The sequence below is a fragment of the Salvia splendens genome, chromosome 16, assembly GCF_004379255.2.
Source record: "Salvia splendens isolate huo1 chromosome 16, SspV2, whole genome shotgun sequence".
Lineage (NCBI taxonomy): Eukaryota > Viridiplantae > Streptophyta > Magnoliopsida > Lamiales > Lamiaceae > Salvia > Salvia splendens.
Window position 1 is genome coordinate 20,242,466 of NC_056047.1, and position 20,643 is coordinate 20,263,108.

The 20,643-nt window shown below is 39.9% G+C and overlaps 2 protein-coding genes across 4 annotated transcripts; both read left to right on the forward strand.

Annotated features, from left to right (window-relative positions):
• The first annotated feature begins 3,065 nt into the window (after nucleotides 1-3,065).
• Nucleotides 3,066-8,027, forward strand: LOC121771298 (sister chromatid cohesion 1 protein 1-like). The gene is made up of 20 exons (XM_042168080.1): nucleotides 3,066-3,152; nucleotides 3,653-3,721; nucleotides 3,804-3,862; nucleotides 3,946-3,990; nucleotides 4,105-4,124; nucleotides 4,275-4,354; nucleotides 4,588-4,708; nucleotides 4,857-4,929; nucleotides 5,039-5,117; nucleotides 5,255-5,364; nucleotides 5,970-6,043; nucleotides 6,126-6,272; nucleotides 6,451-6,619; nucleotides 6,696-6,778; nucleotides 6,864-7,065; nucleotides 7,151-7,229; nucleotides 7,346-7,488; nucleotides 7,568-7,655; nucleotides 7,739-7,851; nucleotides 7,933-8,027. Exons 1-20 carry the CDS (start codon nucleotides 3,100-3,102, stop codon nucleotides 8,013-8,015), a joined length of 1,890 nt encoding a protein of 629 aa, XP_042024014.1. The 5' UTR covers nucleotides 3,066-3,099; the 3' UTR covers nucleotides 8,016-8,027.
• A 6,226-nt stretch (nucleotides 8,028-14,253) lies between these two features.
• Nucleotides 14,254-17,136, forward strand: LOC121770018 (phosphatidylinositol-glycan biosynthesis class X protein-like). 3 transcript variants are annotated; one of them, XM_042166812.1, is made up of 5 exons: nucleotides 14,254-14,953; nucleotides 15,160-15,250; nucleotides 15,493-15,723; nucleotides 15,814-15,980; nucleotides 16,494-17,136. In XM_042166812.1, exons 2-5 carry the CDS (start codon nucleotides 15,193-15,195, stop codon nucleotides 16,758-16,760), a joined length of 723 nt encoding a protein of 240 aa, XP_042022746.1. In that variant the 5' UTR covers nucleotides 14,254-14,953; nucleotides 15,160-15,192; the 3' UTR covers nucleotides 16,761-17,136. The 3 variants fall into 3 exon arrangements, with proteins under 3 accessions (XP_042022746.1, XP_042022744.1, XP_042022745.1); XM_042166810.1 differs by having other exon boundaries at nucleotides 14,255-14,953; nucleotides 15,150-15,250; nucleotides 15,390-15,723; XM_042166811.1 differs by having other exon boundaries at nucleotides 14,255-14,953; nucleotides 15,150-15,250.
• Nucleotides 17,137-20,643: the final 3,507 nt, after the last annotated feature.

Here is a 20,643-nt window from a genome sequence, read left to right on the forward strand (position 1 = left end):
AATTTTTTAATGTACCATTTTTTAATTTAAATGAAATTATTGCATTTTTCCGTATCTGTGTCGTAAGTTGAATTCCGTATTTTGTGTGATTGTTATTTTTATAATCTTGTTTATTATGGTTGGGCTATGACTGAGCTATTGCTTGTCCTGATGATGTGACAGGAGGAGTTTTAGTGCTGATGATGTGACAGGAGGAGTTTGTGGCTGGGCTATGACTGGGTTATGGCTGAACTATTGCTATTGGAGATGCTCTAAAGTACAAAAATATAATACGCAAAAGACTAAATCAAATTAGGTCATATAACACTATACATCAAGTTATTTTTTTCAAGAGGGTAATCAAGAAATATACCTTCTCAATTTTAAAAAGAATTACACCTCTAACAAATTCAACATGTCATAAAGTTGTATTAGTATAAATTCAATTTAAGTCATGTTTTACAAACAAAGCTCTATGGAATCTATTTTTAGAGTCCGCATATTGAAAAACCTTATTTTAAGTTGATTTGTAACATACTATAATTTTATTTCCTTTATTTAATAAAAATAAATTGTTTATCTCATGATTTTTTTCATTTGCTTTTTTGTTTATTAGTATATGCAAAGAAGTTTAGGATTCAGCATCGTAGACTACATGGCAAATTGAAAAAAAAAATGACGCAGTTAGTTCTTTATTAAGCAATTGCTCGAGCCAAATAAATTTATCTACCGTGAAAAGCTGCAATATTTGTTTAATGGTATTCTTGTCTTAGCTAACTGAATCATGAGATGAGATGATAAATGTTTGCTTGCACTAAAGACACCCTAGCTGGACTAGACTTAACTATTCAAATGATTTGGAGAATATAATAGGGGTGATATGGGCCATGTATTAATATGTGATAAATAAAATGACAAGATAAATAAGTGATGAAAGATAAGTGAAATTGGAACGCAAATTTGCGACTAAAGTGATGTTATTATTAAAAATAAATTATTTCAAGTTTTTCATTTTAGTTGATGTATTACGTATGAATATTAACATTGTCTATCCATTAAGGTAGTGTTTTATTTCCAAATAAAGTTTATGTCTACAGATTATTCACAGTTCAATTAGTCCGAATTGAAAACAGCACGCATCCAATAGTTTTCTTACTACTTAATTCTCTAATTTTATTAGTTTCACCCTAAATTTGATAAATTTTTGTATTAGATGTGTTTCGATTGTCTATTGGGAAGTTTTACTATCATTTCACAGTGAAAAGTTTATGTGGTGATTTTTTATAGAAAATCATTTGAGGTGTTCAATTAGATTGGTATATTAATGTTGAAATACAAGATTGAGGTATCTTGATTGAGACAAATCATAGAGGCCAAAGACAATAGAACTAGGGCCAATTTATATAAATTGTTCCGATTAACTTCTCTAAAATTTGAAGCTACTATAACTTTGTTGATCCATGAAATTCAAATTATGAATATATTTCATGTATCCCAATATTTCATTTGATTATAAAAGCATAAAAATTGTCCAGAGATTATAATATAATGAGTACCGACGCCAACAATTAAATTCGTGTATCACATTAAAGAGAGAAATCAGTGCCAAGCTAAAAGGTAGAATGGTTAATGTCTAAAATAGTAATCTTGGATTTGAGTCTACCATTAGGGGAGTCGAAACGGGTACCCGCATCCGATTTCACGGGTACCCAAACCTGAAAAATACATTTTATACTACCCGATACACGACCCGCAAGGCATTGCGGGTATCCCGATACCCGCATCGGGTATCCCGCACCCGCAGATATAGTTAATTTAATTAGTGTGCATATGTTAATATTTGTATAGATTTGGTTAAGGGACTACTATTATGTACTTAGGCGATGTGGGATAACTTTTAAACCTTGTGAATAAGCTCATTAATATCTTATATCTATCTATACACAACTCATGTTTTTATTTATATTTTCTGAGATTGGCAGCATGCGAAGAGACACTCGACATAAATTAAAGAGAATCAAGTGTAACAATGATTAATATTTTAACAAAATTTTAAATATGAAATGGAGTAGAAAATAAATAAGACGACACACCTTCTATATACAGTAATTAATAAAAGTTAGATACTAAGTTGGTAAAATATGTAGTTGTATGTAGAATATTAATCTAGTTTCTCAGTTTACAATTATATTTAATAAATATTTTGGAAAAATGTTCTTTGACTTTATCTTACAATTTTAATGTTTGTTTATGCCTTTAGATACATTATTTTTTAGTCTTTAAGTCCAATTATTTTTGTAAACTCTTTTGATAGTTATTTCATTTCAAATATTCGAAATTAATAATAAAAATTTATGTTTGTTTGATCAAGTCGTCCCAAATTATACATTTGCTTGATTCAAATTTATATGTTACTATTTGAATTTGAATGATATTTGAGATAGTAGCTACAGGTGGTGGCTAACCAAGTTGTCCCACATTGAAAGTGAGATAAATGATAGAGGACTTGTGCAGTATAAATATAGGATATATTCTATTCTACAATTCTAATCGGGTATTTATTCGGGTATTCAGGTTTACCGATACCTGGTCGGGTATACCTGATATTTTAAAATTTTTGCTACCCGACCCCGATCCCGATTTTTGTGGGTAACAGGTATCGGGTCGGGTTGGGAAATACCCGATACCTGCTACCAGTTTTGACAGGCCTATCTACCATAACACACATTTAAAAAAGATAAGCTTAACTTTTTGTTTATCTGCAAATAAATTCCAAACACTTAAATAAAAGAAATAACGATCGTAATTTAATTACAATATTTCTCTTCAAGAGGAGAGGAACAACATAGTTGTAGTAGTAATCAAGTAGTTAGCTCAAAGTTAATTAAAGATTAGCAAAAACATTCTCACTGTAGCCTGTATCGCAGAGAAACACTCTCTCCGCAATGCAGTGCGCTCAGCGTGATCATCTCTCTCACACACACACACACTTTCGCGCTCAAATAGTTTGTTGCATTGAAATGGTGATGTATATATGTATATCATCTCTCTCTCCTCCATAATTCTAAGTTTATAGCTGCTTTCGGAGGCATCTCTGCGAATTCACCGAAGTGATTCACGATGTTTTACTCTCATCAGCTTCTAGCTCGCAAGGCTCCGCTCGGACAGATATGGTGACCTCCTTCAACTCCTTTTCCTCCAATTTTGCACTCTACTTGCTGTACATTTTTGTTACCGAATGATTTTCTATCAACGATGAACACACAGATATTTATATCGTCGAATTCTGCTATTTGTGCTCTGTTTTCATTCTCGCGGTAATTGTTTCTCCACTGTTCAGCTTTGGGTTGCTTTCCGCCAGGAATTCGGATCGTCGATTTTTTATTGCATCTGTGATTTTCTAATTGAGCCTCAGATTACTCGTTGCTGTGTTTTTTCTATTTGGTGTTTTGGCGTGTGTTGTTGTTTGTTTATCAGTAATTCCGACGTTTTGGTATTGGAGAATGTGTTGAAATACCTTTGGCTTAAGGGTGAATTATGAAATTCAAATGATCCGCGACATTTTGGGGATTTGATTTCGAATTTTGTGTTACGATTTTGTGAGTTGTTATACATTTGTTGTTTTTGTATTCATGATTGAGAATTCGGTTGTTTGTGTGAATTCGTTATCAAGGATGGCGGCAACGCTGCATGCAAAGATCCACCGCCGAAAGCTTGACAAGCTTAATATTATCAAAATCTGGTAAAACTCACCGCCACAACTCTTATGAAAATTCGTCTCCTAGTCTAGTCTGAGCAGCTAATTCCGGCTAATTTTGATACAGCGAAGAGATTTTGAACCCCTCTGTTCCAATGGCTCTCAGACTTTCTGGGATTCTCATGGGTATTCTGTTCTTTCAGTTACTCTTGTTAGAGATTGTTGATGGAGTACAATATTAACATCCATTTTGAATTTATTTTTTGCAGGTGGAGTTGTAATTGTTTATGAGAGAAAAGTTAAATTACTCTACGGTAGGCTTCATTCACTGCAAATTTCCTGGTTTTTGTCCACTTTCTGAGCAGAATGACTTAGATCATAACTTTTCTTTTACTTTTTTGGTTTATGCCGTGGTGTCGTTTTACCAGATGATGTAACCCGTCTGCTGGTAAGAACATTGATTCTCTCGTTGATGCAATCAATATGTCTTCCCTCACTCCCATTTTTAGTTATGAAGTTTTCTGAACCAAGTTCAGAGTGGAAATGGGGAGTGTGCTGTACCTGAAACTTGAATTGCTACCGTCTTTGTTTTGGTCAGGTGGAAATCAATGAAGCTTGGAAAGTTAAAAGTGTTCCATCAGATACAACAAGACTTCCCAAGGGCAAAGCTCAAGCTAAGTGAGTCTCATCCTTCTCTTTTTTGACATTCTACTAGATGAGTTGTACAGAATCTTAGAATACTGATTAAGCCAAATTTTGATGGAAATCTGATTCTGGATATTTTACGAATTGCTATCATAAACATAGCTGTTGACAGCATATTAGATGCTTGCAAAGGTAGTGCAATTAGTTAGGTGCAAGGAGCTTTTTGCTTTGGTCCCTTGTTCTTTTTACTTATACTGGCTCTGCAGATTTGAATCTGTTACACTGCCACCAAATCGTAATGAGGACCTGGGGGAGGCCGAGGAGTCACTTCCACATTTTAATACAGAAACATTTACGGATTTTCATCAGACCTCCTATTTTGCTATGGTATTTTCTTTTTGCTCATCTGAACCAATATTTGTATATTGATGGCAAACATGCAAATTTATTGTTCATGTTAGTCTTCCTCTATGACAAATTTTCCACGAGTCAGCTTTTTCAGAATTTACAATGATCCACACTATTTTTACTGCAGAGACTGGATAGCTTGGATGATTCCTATCTAAACCAAAACCCTCAGGGTGATCAAGACCAGAACCACCATCAAGGTATCTGTGATACTGAATACTGGATTTGATGTAATTTTCCTTTCGTTCAGTGTTTCCTAGTTGATAAAACTCAGACTATAACTTCAAGGCTGTCTGATTTTTATTGAAGCTGAGGCTGCTGAGATTACATTAAATGATAATTATGATTCATATCAGGCAGACACCACAACATTCATCCACTTCGAAAGGTGAAAACTGGAACTCTAACTAAAATGTCTCTGTATAGAAAACAAGTTTCGTGTCCAACAGTTTTCCTTTGTTCTTATGAATATTTTGATGCTACATTCATAAGGAAATATTCACTGACTCTAGAGCCTTTAAATAGGTTTGATGTTGAAGGGGACGAGGAGACACAATTGAACTTCACTCCACCAGAACATGTGGAAATCCCTAATATCATACCATCACCACCTCATCAAGAGGAGCTCCCTAAGTGTAAGGAAATAATGAGTATTTTCAGTAACCAGATATAGTGAATAGTTGGACTATATGGGGGATTTACACAGCATTAATGTTTATCTTCATTTGACCAAGTGTTATCAACATAGTTTTGCATTTTTGCTGAGGTTGCTTCAATAATTAAAATTGATTTAGATGATTTTTATGTTCAGGTATGTATTACTCCACATGTTGAGGAAAATATGCAAAACTTGTAAGATAATCCCTTATGTTGCTGTTCAAGTACCTAAATGACTGTTATAAGCAGAACGAGAGCAGAAAATTAGCCTAGCCTTTAACCCTTAGGATGTTTTACTGTGTGCAGTGTGCAGAACATTGATTAGATAAAGAAAATCAGGATATAATTCGCAAAAGATAGATTGTGTTTGCAGAAGTTTAGGAATTTTCTGAGTTCAGAAAAGTGAGAAATAGGGCAGTGTTTATCTAGTTGCTCCTGTTTACTTGCTGACTTAGCTGTGTCTCAGCTCTAGATCTTTGAGACCCCTGTGATGGCATATGATGCGAACCATTTTTCTACCTTTCGGATTACACCATCTGAAGCCATCTCTCTTCTCATTATTTTAATGGTTTGGAATATGCAGCTGATGAAGTCCTGGAACGACATCATGAGGAGCAAGTCAATCAGCAATCTGCTGAAAGCATGAAAGCTGATTTGGTAGTCTAATGTTTTCCTCAGAAAAGATTTAGGTATCCGATATGTGTTCACATTAAAGTTTCTCATTAATATACTCAATCAGGATCAAAAGAGGAAGAAAGTTGTTCAAAGAAGGGCAAGGAAACCGACAGGTCGTGTAATGGACTATGATCAAACTATCATTACTGGTCACATATATCAAAACTGGCTTCAGAATTCCACTGATATTGTAAGGGAAAGGAAAAGAAAGGTGATACTAGTGTGTTAAAGTGTCAATTATAATATACTTCAATAATTCACATTATCATAGTAAACTCTGATCTTCAAGGCAGATCAACATACAAAAGAATGCATCTTCGGCTCATTATGTGCTTGCTTTTTAGCTAGCTCAAATATTCTAAGATGAATTTCACTGACTAAATTTGCAGAGACCCAGGGATGCCTTGTCCTTGATGAAGATAGGCAATGTCATGGAGTTGCCTTCTGTTGTACTGGTTGATAGGTTATTCACACGTGAACTTGGACGAGTTCACTATCCAGATCCTCTTTTTGAAATGTGGAGAAGTAGTATTCAACCTCCACACGATTCACCTTCTGGTTAGATTTTCTTTTGGCTCCTATATGCACAAAATTTCCTTCTGAAACAATGATATATAACTACATCATGGTACAGGAGGAGCTTCTCGCCCTCAGCCACCAGAACCGTCATCATCATCGCCATCAGATAGAATGCATTTTCCAGAACCAGCTAGAGATGTAAAGCACCCCTACTTTCTTTGTTTGTGATTCTTTGGGGAGGTCAAGGCATCATCCTTTTCTGATTACAACTATGATTTTGAAGCCTTTTGAAGACTTCCACAGTGGAGTTGGCTCACCTCCAACAAGAATTTCCGTCGAGAAGCAAAGAGCAAACAATGAGATGCCCCCTGAGGTGTTAATCGATGAGCTTAGGAACAACCTTAGGAACAACGTGTTTGGAGTTGTAGACACTAATGGAGTGAGCGCATCCAAGCTCAACCTGATGGCTACCCCAGGAAATTCCGGTATGCTACATGCTCAACCATGTATTGATTTCTAGATTTACTGTCTTCGAAATGGCTACATATATCCGTGTATAATGTGCTACAGGTGATGGAATAAGGTCAATCCCCAGTTCAGGATCGGGGCATGGTTTCTTCTCACACAACGCAGACACCACATCAGGAAGGTGAGTTTGTCAGTGCAAGGCCATAGCATAATCTATTGGTTTTAACACATCAGTACTCGTCAATCCATAAATCTAAGTCATAAGTCATAGAGTATGTATGTTTGTCTATGGTTCAGGTCAAGCAAAAAAAGACCCTTCTCGGCTTCTAAAAACAGTGGCAATGGACTTGAACCTGTAGCAGAGGATCTTTCATGGGAGCATCCTGATCCCAACTTTAAGTTAACTAATCTATCAAAAAATGACTTAACACCAGATTTCGGTAAACTCTTGTTTCCTTGATTTGGTACTCGGCTGTTTCCAGCAATTAATCTCTGCTTATAAACATGGCTATTTTTCAGATCTTTTGGTAGAAACTGGACCAACACACACACAGAAGCATCCTGTCATCAATCAGCCACTAGATCAGATAACTGATTCCATCCGAGTGTAATTTTCTCCTTCAACTTTGTACAACAAATCCATACGAACTAGCTAACTCCAACATGATCATATTATCTTGGTGTATACAGGCACTTGAAGAATCATTTCGACACACCCGGAAACGCCAAAGTCGAATCTCTAGACCAATTAGCTTTCGGGATGAACAGAAAGAGAGCAGCATGTCTTTTCTACCAGACTTGTGGTAATTCAGCTTCCATTCGTACAATGTTGCATCGCATTATAAAGCCTATGATCATATTAATGCTTGTGGTTTACTTGACAGTTCTTGCGACACGAGACTACGTAAAAGTTGAGCAAAAGATGCCGTATGGTGACATACTAATTTCCAGAGGTCCAGAGATGTGAGACAAAGAAGCAGCAAGAGTAGAAACAGATACTTTATATATCTATACATATAGGAGTTGAGGTTTATAGTTTTTCATGAGATTAAGTCTTAGTCCTTTGAAACGTTACAAAGTATCCTTTTTTGAGAGATGGCGTTACCATGCTCTGAGCTATAATTAGTGTTTCTATAATAGTATACCTCAATTGGAATTAGGGAACTCTAATTTGTTAGAGTATCCACAGTGGGACGGATGTCCCGGCGGACATCCCCGACAGACTTTCCAAAAACACATTCTGTCACGTCATAAAGACATCTCACTACACAATGGCGGACATCCCCAAGGACATCCTGACGGACATCCACAATAATAAAAATTCACAAATTCACCAAATTAAACAATTTATGGAATTAAACAATTTACGAAATTAAAATTTAGACACGAAAACGGAGAAAATGCAACCACTTTATTTAAAATAAAAAAATACATAATTATAAAAAAATAGTTAAAAAAACAACCTAAAGCTTCGACATATGCGGCCACCGTCTCACTCCTCGTCGTCCCGCCGCCAGTCCCGTCGTCACTCACGGGCAGAGGTGGCATCCCCAAATCGCGCCGCATACTGTCGATGACATCCTTCAGCATCAACTTGTATAAGGGGTCAGTCGCTGCAACCCACTTCTCCATGGTGATTAAAAGTGAATCATGCTGATGTATGCGGGCGAGTGAGGGGAGCTCGGGATCGATCTGGGAAGAAGCTGCCGATTGGACCTCGGGTCCGGACCCGCTAGCGCTTCCCCTAGCCATCCGCATCGCACTCTTTTGCCCAACCGGGCGACGGCGGCGGGAAGACGATTGAGGGGTCGGGAACTTTGCCTCGGCGCCAGGGAGTCCGTGGAACCGGAACTGCTGCTGTACTCCCCGGAGGCGTTGATCTTCGTCCACTTCGGCCAGCCAGCTTCAACACCCGAACTAAACTTGGCGGAAGTCTACACCACAAGATAGACCTCCCAATATTTGAATTCCCCAAAACCCAATTCACTGTCGGGAACTGCTGGTGAGACAGAAGCTTCACATCATCGGCGGACATGCCGCTGGTTGCCGTGCGAAGGTTGTTTTGGTAGATGCCGGCAAATCGACCGAGTTGTATCCTCAACCGCTCCTACTGTTTTCGGCATTGCTCTCAATCGTGAGGCTTCCCACCTGGCGGTTTGAATTGGAGGTAGCTTCAGCTAATGCGCCACCACATTCTGTCGATATGCTGGTTAGCCCCGACGTAGGGATTCTCGACTACACTGATCCAGGCCTTCGCCAGCGCGACGCACTCCCCTATGCTCCAGATGGTCCTCTTTCTCCCGACGGCTTCCTCCCGCTCCCCATCAGTCCCCGCACGCGCGGACGAGGTAGTGCCCTTGCTCTTGCCCTTCCCTCTCCCTTGCCTCCGCGTCCTCCCTGCCGCCGATGACATCTCAGTTGGAGACACCCTGACCGGAGATAGCCCCAACTCCTCAAACGAGAAAGTATCAATGCCGGTGAACTGAGTCTCCAGAGGAGTACTCTGGGGGGAATCACTAGACAATAAATCCATGTAGGGGCAATAGACATTGTCCCCAGGTGATCGGGGCATCATCATCATCCCGAGCATCATCATCCCGGGCATTTGGGGCATCATCCCCGTCATCGCGGCACTTATCCTGGGCATTTGGGGCATCATACTCGTCATTGCGGCACTCATCCCGGGCATTTGGGACATCATCCCACACCAAGGGGGTACATATTGTAGTACCCGGGCATCATCCCCGCCATTTGGGGTTGGGGAATCATTGGCGCCATTCCGGGCATCATCCCGGACATCGGTGCACTTCCGCCGCCATTTCCCCCAACTCTAACGGGAAAAGTCGGCGTTTGTGACTCGCTCATGGCGGGGGAATCACTATCGAAGTGCTCCATTTATTTTCAAAAGAAATGAAAATAGAGAGAGAGAGAGAAACTCGTTAAAACAAGTGGTGTGAATGAAATGAAGTTCAACGAGCCGTATATATAGAGTTTTAAAAAAATAAAAATCGGGACGTCCATCGTGTCACCGCAATGGCGGACGTCACAATGGACGTCCCCGGAATGTCCCGGAACTCCGGTGTCCGCAACGCACGTCCGCGTCCGCCTCCCTGCTGCCTAATGGCGGACGTCCGCCAAGACGGCCACCGTTATGGATCTCTTACCATACAATTATCCTCATTTCTCTTACTTTACAAATTTTATCTTATTTCTCGTGCTATTTTATTTATATAGCGTAGTTACGTCAAAATTTGTGAGAGTTAACACAGAGAGAGGGGAAGAAGCAGCAACTTAGAGCATCTGCAATGGTGGACGGACGACGTCCGTCCGTCCGTGCCGCTGGCAAGGACGAGCTCCACCGCCGCTGCGCTCGCGCAGCTGGCATGGACGTGCTCGATGCATCGAGCAGCTGACGTGGCGGCACGCGATTGGGCAACGACATAGCCGTTTCCTTTGAAATTTTTTTTAATTAAAAATCAATTTTTAATTTAAAAAACCGATTAACAATAAAAAAAAATCCACTTCCCAAAAAAAATCTATCCGTTTTTCACCGTTTTCCATCATTTTTTAAAAAATTTTATTTTTTCCCCCCAAAAATACACATTTTCATCTATAAATACCCCACTTTCACACCTAAAAATTCACCTCACACTACACAATTCTCGTCTACACTCTCTAATTTCCATTCTCATTCTCATTCTTACCTTCATTCTCTCATATACATTCTCAATCTTTCTTCCACTCCTACAACATAACAATATCCGGCCAAGGAGATGACCCCTCGCCCTCCCACGGTTGGAACCTCGAATGGTTCGGTTCACAACCGTTTCCTAGTTCGGAAACGGAATATTCGGCCCCTCCTCAAACCCAAAGTTCGGACGTTCCGGGTGGCTACCTGCCATACCCAATCGACGACCAAGGTGCCCCCGAAGGGGGATACGGGTGGACACAGGAGCCTTGGCCGACCGCCCCCTCCCAAACTCCGACTCCTCCTACTCGCGGTGTCCGCACACCGTACACTCCGGCGGAGATGGATAAATTGTTCACGGCTTACTTGGAAATCTCCGAAGATCGGGTGGTTGGCACGAACCAATCCGGCCATCACTTTTGGTGGCGCATCGCTCGCCGGTACAATGAAAACCTGCCACCGGGAACAATCGAACGCATGGTGCGCAACGCCATCTACTGAGCCAACGATGAAATTGGCAAGTTCAATGGCTATTTTCTCTAGGAAGAGTGGAATGCGGGGAGCGGCCGGAGCGAGGTCGACATCATCACTGCCTCGTTGAGCACCTACTAATCCATGAACTACAAGTCGTTCAAGTACCTCAACGTTTGGCAGGAGACGCGGACGCACCCGAAGTATAGGGGAGGCGTAACATCCTCCTCTAGCGGCTCCTCCAAACGGTCAAGGTCGGTATCCCTATCCGACGCCGGCTCCGAAGAAGTGGCTAGCCAACTCGCCGGAGCTAACTTGGGTAGCCCCGACGCTGGCCCGAGCGGTTCCCAACGCCGACCGCAAGGAAGGAAGGAAGAAGGCGGCCAACCGCCGTCGAGCCGCGGCTGCAACCGCCGATGCTCCAGTTCCCACTCCCGTTCCCGTTCCATATGCGCCACCTCCACCCCCCCACAAACTCGTTGTGGCAGCTTTTGGCCCAACCCAATATGGCTGATAGGTCCACTATGACCCCCTCGCAACTTCGATCGCACGAGGCCATGATATTGGGCCTCCAAAGACAATTGAGGGTAGTGCCGCCGGAGGAGTAGTCGTCAACGGGGGTATTTTTAGCTTTTAATTATGTAATTTTTAATTTTTAGGAGTTTAATTATGTAATTTTTTTATTTTAGGTATTTTTAGTATTTTAATTATGTAATTTTTAATTTTTAGGATTTTAATTATGTCTTTTTTATTTTATTTGTAATTTGTAATATTTATTGTGGCTTTTTAATGAATTTTAATTTTATGGAAATGTTTTGTTTAATTGAATTGTGCTCGTCCTTGCGGAAGAGCACGACTGTGGGTGTTGTGCTCTTGCCAGAGAGCAGGCAGAAAAAGTGGGGTCGGACCCACAACCGTGCTCGCTGGCAAGAGCACGGTTGTAGGTGCTCTTAGAGCATCTCAAATGGCGGCGAGCGGGCCAGCTAGCCGATTTCCGACGCTCGCCGGTCCGCTCGCCGAACCATTGGAACCGGCGAGCGCCATTTCGGTGAAAAATCGGCTAGCGCTGGCTGATCCGCGAGCGCTCGCCGCCATTGCAGGGGGCGGACCGGCGAGCGAATTTTAAAATTTTTTTATTTTTGAAACACTATATATACGCGATTTGCACGTCATTTTCATTCACACCACTTGTTTTAACGAGTACTCTCTCTATCTTAATTTCTGTACAAGATCAATAACGCGAAATGGAGAACAACAACGAAGGTACTCAAGTGACGAGCGGGTCTCAAACTCCCCCGGTACCTATGGGAGGTGGATGGGGTCCGATGCCCGAGTACTACAACATGTACCCGTGGCAGCAGATGATGCCCGGGATGGGGTCCCGGGATGCAGATGATGCCGGGAGGGGTACCGGCGACGCAGGGGATGCCGCGGGGGGTACCGGCGACGCAGGGGACGTCAGGGGGGGGGGGCGTCTATCGCCCCAGTTTTGATTTTTCGACTGATTCTTCGCACACATCGACCCCAACGGAGGCGCAGTTCACGCAATATGAGACTTTCTCCTTAGAGGAGTTGGGATTTGATCTTTTCGGTGTTCCGGAAACTCCCATTCAAACGGGGGGAGTAGGGCGGGGTCAGGGCCCCGCAAAGAAGATAGGCAAGAGGAAGGACAAGAGGGTCGGCCAGTCGTCGCAGCCAGTTGAGGACAAGCCCTCGGTGTGGAGGAAGTGGACGGAGGCGGAGAACGTTGCGCTTTCCAAGGCGTGGGTGAGTGTCTGTGATGATCCTCTGGCTTCGAACAATCATAGGATCGTCAACATGTGGGCCAAAATTGTTGCAGCCTACATGAGATTTTGCCTGGGGAGGAGTGCCGGAAGGGGTGAGACCGAATCATGGCTGGGGTCTCGCGATTTTCGGGCTTGTACGCCAACGCCCTCTGCATGCAGAGCAGTGGCCAAACGGAGGATGACTGCAGGAGGATAGCGGAGAAAGCCTTCCCCCAGCCCGGGTTGTATAAGGAGTTCACCTACTGGAACTGCTACGAGGTGCTGATGGACTCCGAGAAGTTCCGGGCAGGTGTCGACGCTTGCTGGCCGAAGAAGCAACGACTGAACTATACCGGTGATTACAGCGGCAGCAGTGGCGGTTCCCACGACCTCCCCGAGGATGCTCAGGAGCTCCCATCCCCTCCATCGTTCGCTAGCTGAACTCGCCCGGTTGGTCAAAGGCGGGCGCAACGGGAGGCGAGGGGGGGGGGCACCGGGGGGTCCCAGGAGGTACAGTCGGCATCCCCCCTAGGCCAGTCGTCGGAGGATCTCAAATTATTCGCGCGTCAACAAACGCGCGCTTAGATGGTCAAGACGTTAGCCGAATGGCGGACGGCGACGGACCCCGAGGAGAAGAGTTTTCTTCACGCAATGCTCGTGAGCATGCGTGACGATTTGAAGGCTGGGGGGCACCAGGGGGTTCCGGCGGATACGAAGGCGGCGGCGACGGCGACGGTGACGGTGGCGAGGGGGCAACGGAGACGAGGAGTGAGGCGGATATCATGTTTTTTTAATAATGTATTTTTTTTAAATTAATGATTTTTTTAAAATTAATGTATTTTTTTATTGTACTTTTTTAATTTAAATAATATTATTGAATTTTCTCGTATCTGTGTCGTACATTTAATTCTGTATTTTGTGTGATTGTCAATGATTTGTTTTATATAATTAGGTGGCGTTTGGTTGGAAAGATAAAATAATAATGAGATTCAATATAGGATAAGATAAGATGGGCCTTGTCTTGGACTAAATTAGTATTACTAAATTTTATATTGATGTTTGGTTGGAGAGACTATGTCTTGGACTAAATTAGTAGTATTACTAATTTATGAAAGATCATGAAACTACATAACATAATCACTGTTGGAGGAAAAACTCAAAATCATAAAAATAGAATGGAAAATTAAGGATTAATACAAATACAGAACATAAAGCATAATTATACCACAAGCATTACTACTTATTTAATTTTATATAATTTTCACCACCTCCTCCAACACCATTCCCCAAACATACAGTATTTAATTTCATTTAATTAACATTACCCATTTCCCCAAAAAATTTCACAACCCTTCTTCTCATCCTAGGAAACAATCCACATCCACATAAATAAATCGATCAAAATAATCGGCTGCATAGCTGGTGGTGCACGGCGGAGTGAAGCAGAAGTGGGAGAGAAGAGAGATGCGACAATTTTAGTCGTAGGGGTTGGGCCCAGATGAATAGTCGCGAGATTAGGGTGAAAATAGTCAGAAGAGACGGGCCACGACGCGGGCCGACGGGCCGAGAGATAACTTTGTCACAGTAACCGAACGTCGGATAATCCGGTGACTGAGATTGAGTCTGGGTGTAGTACCGGCATCCGAACGGGCACTTAGGGTGATGTTGCTAGGCTATTGCTTGATTATTTGCTTGTCCTGATGATGTGGCATGAAGATTTGCTGGGCTATGGTTGGGCGAAAGCTACTGGGGATGCTCTTAAGATCGATTAATTCGTTACAGAATGCCAATGGTGTGCCTTCAAAATTCACAAGAACCCTAACGCCAAAATACATTCCAATTCAGGGCTACATTGTCAATAATGTTTGCCATCAGCGCAAATCTATCAGGCAGCAAACAATTCAACATCAACAATCGAGACGACATCTCCAGATTTCTATCGGATCTCCGGCTATCTTCACGGGAGTAGCAAAATGACAGGTCAGTTGTTGCCGCCGATGATTTAGCATCAAAAGTTTTCAATTTCCAACAAAACGATTTTATCTTAATTTCTTACTATTTCTCATCGTCAATTATGCATTCCAATCCCAATGTGTAAAGGATTTCACTCTAATTTACCAAATCCATCACAATTTTATCCATTGCTCAGATATTGTTTCACCTCATAATTTTTTAGGGTTCTTCAGCTCAGATTTGGGGATGAAAACTCGTTCCATGCAATGTGTTTCTGTGATATTTCTCATAAGCATCAAATCGTTCGTACTGGGTTCGATTTATGTAAGTGATATACTTAGTATTTAATACTGAAACTTGTTAATTTGTTCAAATTTTTATGCTATGTTTTGGGATTTCTGTTTATGAATGTCTACATTGTTGATTGAGCTGTGGTTTTATCTTGCATTTTACCTCGGGGCAGACATGTTCTGTCGATGAATACATCGCAGAAAGCTATTTCAAGAAATACCATAGCTTTATAGAACGAGAATTTGACAATTTCATAGCAAATAAAATCCCACTAGGCTCGTGCAAATTACTCAAAGATGAAAACCTACTTATGGTGAAGAGTCTAAGTCGAAATGTGATTGGCGAAGGCTCTCATCGCTGGCTTTCTTCTTCTATGAGGCTTAAGTTTCCACGTGAATTGAAACACGAGCTCACTGCACGTTCTTGTGAAGTCGTTGTCATTGAAAGGCTGCCCTCTGGGGTCTTCGCTGATCCTTTCGAGCTGCAGCACTTTGTGCAACGCGGTGGTAGGTGATCACCGTGATTCTAAAGTCATTTATACGAGTTTTTGAATGTGGTTTGGATTATTTTATTTGGTTAATGTCTTCTTGCTGCAGTGTTCACAGATGCATCTGTCTTTGGTGACACGAATTTAGAGTTACCTTCTTTCCGCTCAAACCAAACCGTTGTTGAGATACATATGAGCATTGATTCTAAAGTGCCTTTGAGGGATGAGGATGAGTCAGAAATCATCCTTAAGGTTCCATTACATGCACGATATCAGGTTAGTGCACTGGAGAAAATTTTGTGCATAAAAACTGTCGTTTTTCATAGTTCATGTTTGCCTTTTATAGATTCATAGTTTTGTATAAAACATGCAATGATGCAAACTCACTTCTTCTTGTTTAGATCTCAGTTTTTTATTCTAGACCTGTGTTTTCGATATAAAAATCCATCATTGTAATTGTGGATGTCTCAAACAAATAACCACAGTATTTAGCATGCTGTTTTAACATTCTAGAAAAATATATATAATGCGAGATATGTTGACTTCATAAGAATCAAAACTAGTCATAAAATCACCCTTAGATGTCTATATCTGTAAATATTCCTCGATTGCTAGCTAAATGAAGGTTATTTGGATATCCCATACAGTTCTATTCGCTTTATTTAACACTCTCAGTATAATTTAGAGGCAGGGGACGATCTAGAGAAAGAATTTCTTTGTTTTTTAGCAGCAAGCCTTTTATGAAAAAGAAAAGAAAAATGTAAGATGTATTTTTCTCTAATTTTTCAGCCTCTAGGACATGGTTTCTCAAGGGTTGAGTTTGGGGCACCGGATATATTCGTGTGCTGCAGCAGCACTGAACAAGACGTGACTAAAAGGCTCTGTCAACCCATCCCCACGAGCCTCATCCCTGACAAGAAAGGCAGTCCACTTATGTGGGAAATACCATGTGGCAACAAGGAACATGCTGCAGTTGTGTCTGCTGTTACTTTCGGGTTTGCTATCTCTACTGCATTGCTTATTGTATTGACGTCTGTTTCTTACTCAAGGCAGTGAGAAGCGTCTAACCGATAACATGGTTGGCAGTTAACCAGACAATGTTTCCTACTACTTTCTTAGTTGCTTAGTCTTGAACAAGATTCATGGCCTATCCTAACTGAATAGTTTCCACTGCATATCAGCATTTGGATTCCGTTGCTTGCCCGAACGAGAAGGAAACATGTCTGAAAATGAAGGTGAAGGTGGAAGCAACGATGTTGTAAGAAGTGTGAGTTGCTCCTCCTGTTCTTGCATATTGAATATGTGATCTTGCTATTTAACTCATTAGTTTGTGTGATTAAGAGGTGAATGATTGAAATTATGGATGTGTGACTAGAAATAATATTTATGTTTTTACATATTTATGGAGTAATTGAAATAGCTTCATCTTTCAGTGTATGGGCTTCGTTAAGAAGTTGGAAAGATTTCCTTTTCTGATATAGCCTTCAAACTAATTGAAATTAAAATAGTAACAATGAAGCTCAATTTATAATTTTATAGACTGATTGTATGAAAGGTAAATTCAAAAAAATCAACAAACGTTGTGTAATAAACTATTGTACCACCTGCTCCAATCTTTATTATATTGATAAAATTGACATTAAATGACATATATTTCCTAACCCCAAATATGTTTGCTCTTTCATCTCTAGAAACTAGAAATAATGTTTTGTTGTTATAGTAGTTTCGACATATATAAATTCGAACTTATATATGCCTCGATTACGAAGTTATTGATTGAATCAATTAATCGATCCAAACGCAATAGGAACGAATATGTGGACATTTTATTGCTATAATATTACTATAATTTATATTTATATATGTGCAGTAAATTTTAGTACTAGTTGATTAGTCAATTTGTCACATGATGCAGTATTGACTGAATTGCCTAAGAAAATGGACCGTTACGGAATGTTTTGGCCTCACTTGCTTCCAACTTCCAAGCAAATTTAAATTATGTTTGGCATTGAATATGTTGTATAGAGTGATTCCTTTTTCTCTTTTTATAGTACTATTATTTTGTATAAAAGAATACTAAAAATAATTCGTTACGGGAGATAATAGGCATCCTATGCTTTATAATTATATAGAGTGATTTACCCCAAACTATATATGAGTACAAAAGTAGCAATTTTTTTCTTTGTTTTTTTGTATTGTACTACATCGTCAATTATGATTGTGGTCATCAAAATTTACAAACTATATTATAAATTAGATTGAATTGCAAAAATGGTCCTTGAACTATGGGTTTATCTCGCCAATAGTTTCTGAACTTTAAAAATATCTATAGGATTTATTTTAAAAACGACCCTTTTGCATTTTTTTCACCCGAAAATACCCTTTTCGGAGCTGGGTAATTTCGTCTTTACACAATTTTCACTTTTTTCAATCTGATATTATTTCAAAATTATCTTCTTCTTCCCTTTATCATCCTTCACTTCATTTCTTAATTTCAATATCAAATTTAATTTTATAAAATTAAAATTAAAATTTAGATTTTTGAGTATCAATTTTTTTTTCAAAAATTAACTCATATACGAAGGAGGAAATTACAAATAAACGTATATACTATAGAAAGGAGGAAATTACAACTGATATCAAGAGGGCTCGAACTCGGCATCTCATACAATAATGTCTAAGCTCCTTACCGCTAGGACAAAGGCTCTAGACAAATATAGCAATCAGGTTCAACATGAAAGACTTGCTTGGAGAAATGTCATCTGTCACATGCATAATTTTTAGTTTGGTTTATCTTAAATGGCAAACTTAATACTCCTTCATTCCATCATTAGGAGTTTTATTTTTTGATGGCATGGATTTTAAAACGGGGTGGAAAAAAGTTAGTGCAATATGAGTCTCACTTGTACATACTCCCTCCGTCCCCAAAGAACATGCATTTTGAGGTCGGCACAGGTTTTAATGTAAAATTGGTGAATTAGGAGAGAGTTAAAGAGAAAAAGTAAATAAAGTATTGTTAGAGCATCCACAACGGCGGCCGTCCCGGTGGACGTCCGACCAGCGTGCTGGACGTCCGCGCGGGACGTCCGCCATTAGGCAGCAGGGAGGCGGACGCGGACGTGCGATGCAGACACTGGAGTTCCGCGGCATTCGGTGACACGACGGACGTCGCGGCGGACATCCCGATTTTTCATTTTTTTAACTATGTATTTTTTTTAAAATAATTATGTATTTTTTTTTGTTTTAAATAAAGTGGTTGCATTTTCTCCGTATTTGTGTCGAAATTTTAATTCCGTAAATTGTTTAATTTGGTGAATTTGTGAATTTTTATTATTGTGGGAAGTCCGTCGGGATGTCCTTGGGGATGTCTGCCATTGTGCAGTGGGATGTCCTTATGACGTGGCAGGAGGTGTTTTTGGGAAGTCCGTCTGGATGCTCGTCGGGACATCCGTCCCACTGTGGATGCTCTTAGTGAAGAATGAGTCTCACCTCATTAAAGAAAAAAAACTTTCCAAAATTAGAAAGTGCATATTCTTGTGGGACAGACTAAAAAGAAAATAGTGCATATTCTTGAGGGACGAATGGAATATAAGTTTTAAATGAAATGTGAGTGGAATGAGTGAGTGGAATATGTGACCCTATTATCATTTATGGTAAAGTGAACCGGGACTCCTATTAACGGACGGACTAAAATGAAAAAATAGAACTCCTATTCACTGGTGGAGGGGGTACCAAAGACAGGCTTTTCAACCTCGGCTTTGATAAGAAGATTTGGACTTTGTTGTTCTATGTTCTATGTTGTTTCTTGGTCCATTTGGTGGCTGGGAAACAAGGTAATTTTTCAAAAGCCGGAGCCAAATTGAAATGTTGAGAAGAACTTATCATTTAGATATTGGAATCATAGATTAGAGCTTGATGTCTAGATTTTCCATTCCTACATAGTCAAGTGGGTGAGGAGCTGCCCAAAGTTAAAAAAAATGACCAGGAAAAAATCGACAAACGTTCATTTCTTAATGGTTGTTTCTAAGGTGACTTTTCCTTGTACTCTTGCCTTTTGTTTTGCTGCTTGAGTGCTACTCAATTGGTGGTATTGCGCTTGTTAGTTCTTTTAGTTCAGTTCTTGTTGGTTTGGGTGTCTTTATTTTTTGTGCTTTTGTTATTTTTTTCTTCCTTAGTTCGCTTGGTACTTTTACCTTCTGACTGGTTTGAGCCTTTATTTTATATAGAAGAAAAAGAAATAAATGTTTAGTATATTCAATGAAAGGAGAATAAAGTTAGGAAATAGAAAATGTACTCCATCAGTTCCACAACAAGTGATTGATTTTCCTTTTTTGGTTGTTCCATTACAAGCGATTGATTTTTATTTGTAGCTAAAAACAAAACATCTTATCTCTCTTATTTTACTCTCACATTATCTCTTCTACTTTACCATCTCTCATACTTTATTATTTCTACTAATAAATACGGAGTACCAATTTACTAAATCTCGTATTTAAAAGAAATCAATCACATGCAATGTGGGATGGATGGAATATTACTTTTTACCAGAAATAAAAAGTATTCAATTATCTTGAAACTTCTTAAAATGAAGAGTGAACTACATGTCTATGATGTTTCACTCTTGAACATGGATAGTACCAGAGAACTTTTATAGCATTTTTAGTACCGAATAATCACATTTATGGTATCTAAGTCAATTTTTCGACCCAATGTACCCCTCAATTTTTCGACCCAATAATCACATTTTAGACTTCCCATCTAATTACTAAATATGATATTTTCTTAGAATTTCTATCCAAATACTAAACACAATATTTTTCTCATGTTTAGATACTTGAAATTTTATTTCAAATTTATGTTGTAAATTTATCCAAAATACATTAATAAAATTTATGTCAAATCATTTATCTGCGTCTTTCTTAATTAAATAAGATATCCT

Bases quoted from the DNA above. Each gene is read 5' to 3' on its own strand.
- LOC121771298 (XM_042168080.1), top strand. From the start codon at position 3,100: ATGTTTTACTCTCATCAGCTTCTAGCTCGCAAGGCTCCGCTCGGACAG. The intron at 3,722-3,803 runs GTAAAACTCACC...ATTTTGATACAG, and splicing joins CTTAATATTATCAAAATCTG to CGAAGAGATTTTGAACCCCT. The intron at 6,273-6,450 runs GTGATACTAGTG...CTAAATTTGCAG, and splicing joins TAAGGGAAAGGAAAAGAAAG to AGACCCAGGGATGCCTTGTC.
- LOC121770018 (XM_042166810.1), top strand. The intron at 15,724-15,813 runs GTAGGTGATCAC...TTCTTGCTGCAG, and splicing joins GCACTTTGTGCAACGCGGTG to TGTTCACAGATGCATCTGTC. The intron at 15,981-16,493 runs GTTAGTGCACTG...CTAATTTTTCAG, and splicing joins CATTACATGCACGATATCAG to CCTCTAGGACATGGTTTCTC.